General features: G+C 51.8%; 1 protein-coding gene across 1 annotated transcript; it reads right to left on the bottom strand.

The window, feature by feature from the left end:
- Positions 1-1105: 1105 nt before the first annotated feature.
- On the bottom strand, positions 1106-2740 carry LOC8028933 (facilitated trehalose transporter Tret1-2 homolog). The gene has a single exon (XM_002402335.3). The coding sequence runs from the start codon at positions 2738-2740 to the stop codon at positions 1106-1108; it is 1635 nt and encodes a 544-aa protein (XP_002402379.3).
- Positions 2741-3282: the final 542 nt, after the last annotated feature.

Consider the following 3282-nt stretch of genomic DNA (forward strand, 5'->3'; position numbering starts at 1 on the left):
ATATATAAAATAAAAAAAAAAAAACACGCAAAGCTTTGCCAACGTTTCTTACACTCCCGTGTCTGGGTTGGCAATGCGCAGTTGACTCAGAGCGCGCACTGCCATCTAAATCTTTGAGATGACCGGTAGCGCGGTGCTCGAAAACCGCAATAGTTCCGGAGTCGAGTTTGGTGCATTCAGAATCAGCTGTGACGAATTCTGCACCGATTGGGCGAGGAAACACGGCAGAGAGGTAGTGGAGGACGGACACCGTTCAAAAACTGGACGATCAAAGGCTCCGAAAAAGCTATCCCCAAAAATATCACGCACGAAAAAAAAAAAGTTCGCTTTTTAAAGTTCTACGACGCAAATAGTGGTCAGCCCTCCATCCTCATCTGTATTTTTTGTGTGTGCGTGTGCTTTACTTAAAGATAGGTAGTAAATTCGAACTCAATATTGGTTATGTCCATCCCGTAGTGATCGCCGTCGTAGGCGCATAAGTAGGATTCATCGTCCAGCGCCGTTCAAGTGCGTAAAAAGACGAGACTCGTCGAAAAATGCCTAAATCCGACAAACATCTCTGTCGAAGGCGCCAGGCCGGTCAACAAGCCAAACTACAACCGATCACCTTCCCACCTTGGGCTTCGATGAACGTGAGTATTTCTAAACGGGTGAAGTAAGTGGGAAAACTACGAAGCGGGTAAGTGCTAAAATCTCTCGGACACAACAGTGCGTCAAAGTCCGGATGGCGCATTAGTTTTACCCAATTAATATTTTAATATTATTCATTGATATATGTATTCTCACAAGTTTCAATAGTCTTTTATATACTTCTGGAGCCGAAACTCGCTTATCTTTCTGAACACATGTTAAATAATATTTTTTTTTACGTAATGATTTAGCAGAAGTAATCCGGAAATAGGTATTTTCTGACTATAGTGTTATATTAGGTAAATTAGGTAATAAGGTGACCTGCTGTGGGGTGACATTCGTTTTGCTGTTCTTGGTTGCCATTCACTGTACAAGAATATGATGTTGGCAATGTTGCAGCACACAAATGCTTGTAAAGATTGTAAACACAATTGTTCTATCATCTCAGTGTAGCAACACGAGCTAACTTGTTGAGTCACTCGTCGTTGACAACGGCGTGAAACAGTCTGCAGTGCCCTCGGTCCCCGAGCTGATCAGTAGCAGTGTGGACGTCGCCTCTATCGCTGTTGACATCGCCGCCATGTTTTCCAGAGAAGGGGCGTGATGCGACTTGAAGGGTCAGTCTGCTCCCGTGCAGGGGCACGGTGTCGAGTGTCGTTACGCTAGAACTCAGTTCAGGAGTTCTTTGGAATAGCTGGCTGATGTCCTCGAGTGACTTGCCCTTCGTCTCTGGAATGCAGACGTACACAAAGACTATTTGCACAAGCGTGATGATTGCGAAGATCCAGAAGAGTCCCGAAAAATGAAAAAGGGACACGAGATCCTGAAACTCTTTGGTGATAATGAACTCGCAGAGAAAGCAGAAGGCTGTGCTGACGCCCGTGGACAGTCCCCGAGCCCTTGGCGAAAGTATCTCTCCCATGACGACCCAGGGTACGGGTCCAACGCCCAAGCAGAAGGCGGCGATGTAGGTGGTAAGGGACGCGAGAGGTACGTAGCGGTAGCGGTGACTGAATGTACCGTTGTCCAGGTCTTTGACGTAGTAGAAGATTCCAAGCACGACGAGGCTGAAAGCAACAGCGGACGAGGAGATGAACATGAGCAAGCGGCGACCAGCTCTGTCCATGAGCAGTGTGGCGACCAGCGTGGCGACCACCTGAACCACTCCGAGCAGAATTATGCAGTCGGCTGCCGGGATGTCGGAACCGGCCGCTTCGAAGATAGCCACCGAGTAGAAGGTGACCACGTTGATGCCGCAGAACTGCTGAAAGAACATGAGCAGTAGCGTATACACGAGTGGCAGAGAGAAGCTGCGGCGTACCAGGTCGCGTAGGGTGGCAGACGACTGCCTGCCCAGGTTGGCTTCGATGGCCAGGCATTCGGTCTCGGCGCTGAACTTGGGACCGTACAGGAAGCGCAACGCTTGCAGTGCACGGTCGCGCTCGCCGACGGCCACCAACCACCGGGGAGATTCGACCACGAAGCACATGGAGATGGCCATGAACACTGGGCAGACTGTGCACACGAGCGCCAGCGAGAGCCAGTCCAGCCACTTTCCGCACACGAAGACGAGCAGGATGCCCAACGTGATGGCTAACTGGACGCAGGATCCGAGCAGGCCCCGCACCTGGGGTGGACTGATCTCCGACACGAACACGGGAACGGAGAGGGACACCAGACCGCAGCAAAAGCCCGTCAGAACGCGGCCCAGGAAGAGCCAGGGCAGACTGGCGTCGCAGCGGGCGATGCAGAGGCTGCCTGCGACGAAGCCCACTGACGAGTACTGAATGGTTCGGACGCGGCCGAAGCGCTCGATCAGGTAACCGGTGGCCAGACTACCCACCAGGGCCCCGGCAGCTAGGATTGAGCCGAACCAGGTCTCTTGGGAAGGAGTCATGCGAATAGGACTGGAGTCGGCGGCCAAGCTAGCCAGCGCCGGGCCCGAGTAGCCCAGGATGGTGCCCATGGTCATCGAGGCGAGCGACGAGAAGCCGGCCACATAATAGAAGGCCGGGAAGGCGGGCTGACGCTGCATCGGGCTGCTGCCACCAACGTTAGCTCCCGTCGCGTGACCAGAGCACGTGACCAAAGCAGCCGACACGCGTGCCATCGTGGCACCTTCTAGAGCCACTAAATGAGCTACGCTTAGAATAATGCCACTAGACTCCGTTTCACCTTATGTTGCACCGCAGTGAAGGCTAGAAGCGCGAGCTCATAGCGTTGCCAGCTGCCCTTTGTGCACGGGAGCTTGTGCCGCCGAGATGTGCCCTAGAGCAAGGAGCTCGCGCATGTAGCCTTTCCTGCGGTACAACATAAGGTGAAACAGAGTATAAATAAACTACGCTTATTTAGTGGCTCTAGCTTAGAGTATCGGCACTCTGTCCCCCAATATTGTGGTGGGCGCCGCCATCTTGGTGCTTGTGCAAAACAGACGCAACTGCCGGTCGTCATGATTCAAAAACAGAAATTAGAGTAAAGACGCAGGCGAGCTACTTGTTTTTGTTCTCGTCCTTTTTAGCTCCTTGTCCCTGGGTTTTTCTATTATGATAATTCAAATGTGCGGCTTCCTCAGAATTAGATTTTATGTTAGGAAGCTCAAGAAATATTGCTTTGCTCCGTCGCGACCAGTTTGAACATTTGTAGAGGACGGAA

Source organism: Ixodes scapularis, unplaced genomic scaffold (assembly GCF_016920785.2).
Source record: "Ixodes scapularis isolate PalLabHiFi unplaced genomic scaffold, ASM1692078v2 PGA_scaffold12__126_contigs__length_90152505, whole genome shotgun sequence".
Lineage (NCBI taxonomy): Eukaryota > Metazoa > Arthropoda > Arachnida > Ixodida > Ixodidae > Ixodes > Ixodes scapularis.

Bases quoted from the DNA above. Each gene is read 5' to 3' on its own strand.
- LOC8028933 (XM_002402335.3), bottom strand. From the start codon at position 2,740: ATGGCACGCGTGTCGGCTGCTTTGGTCACGTGCTCTGGTCACGCGACG.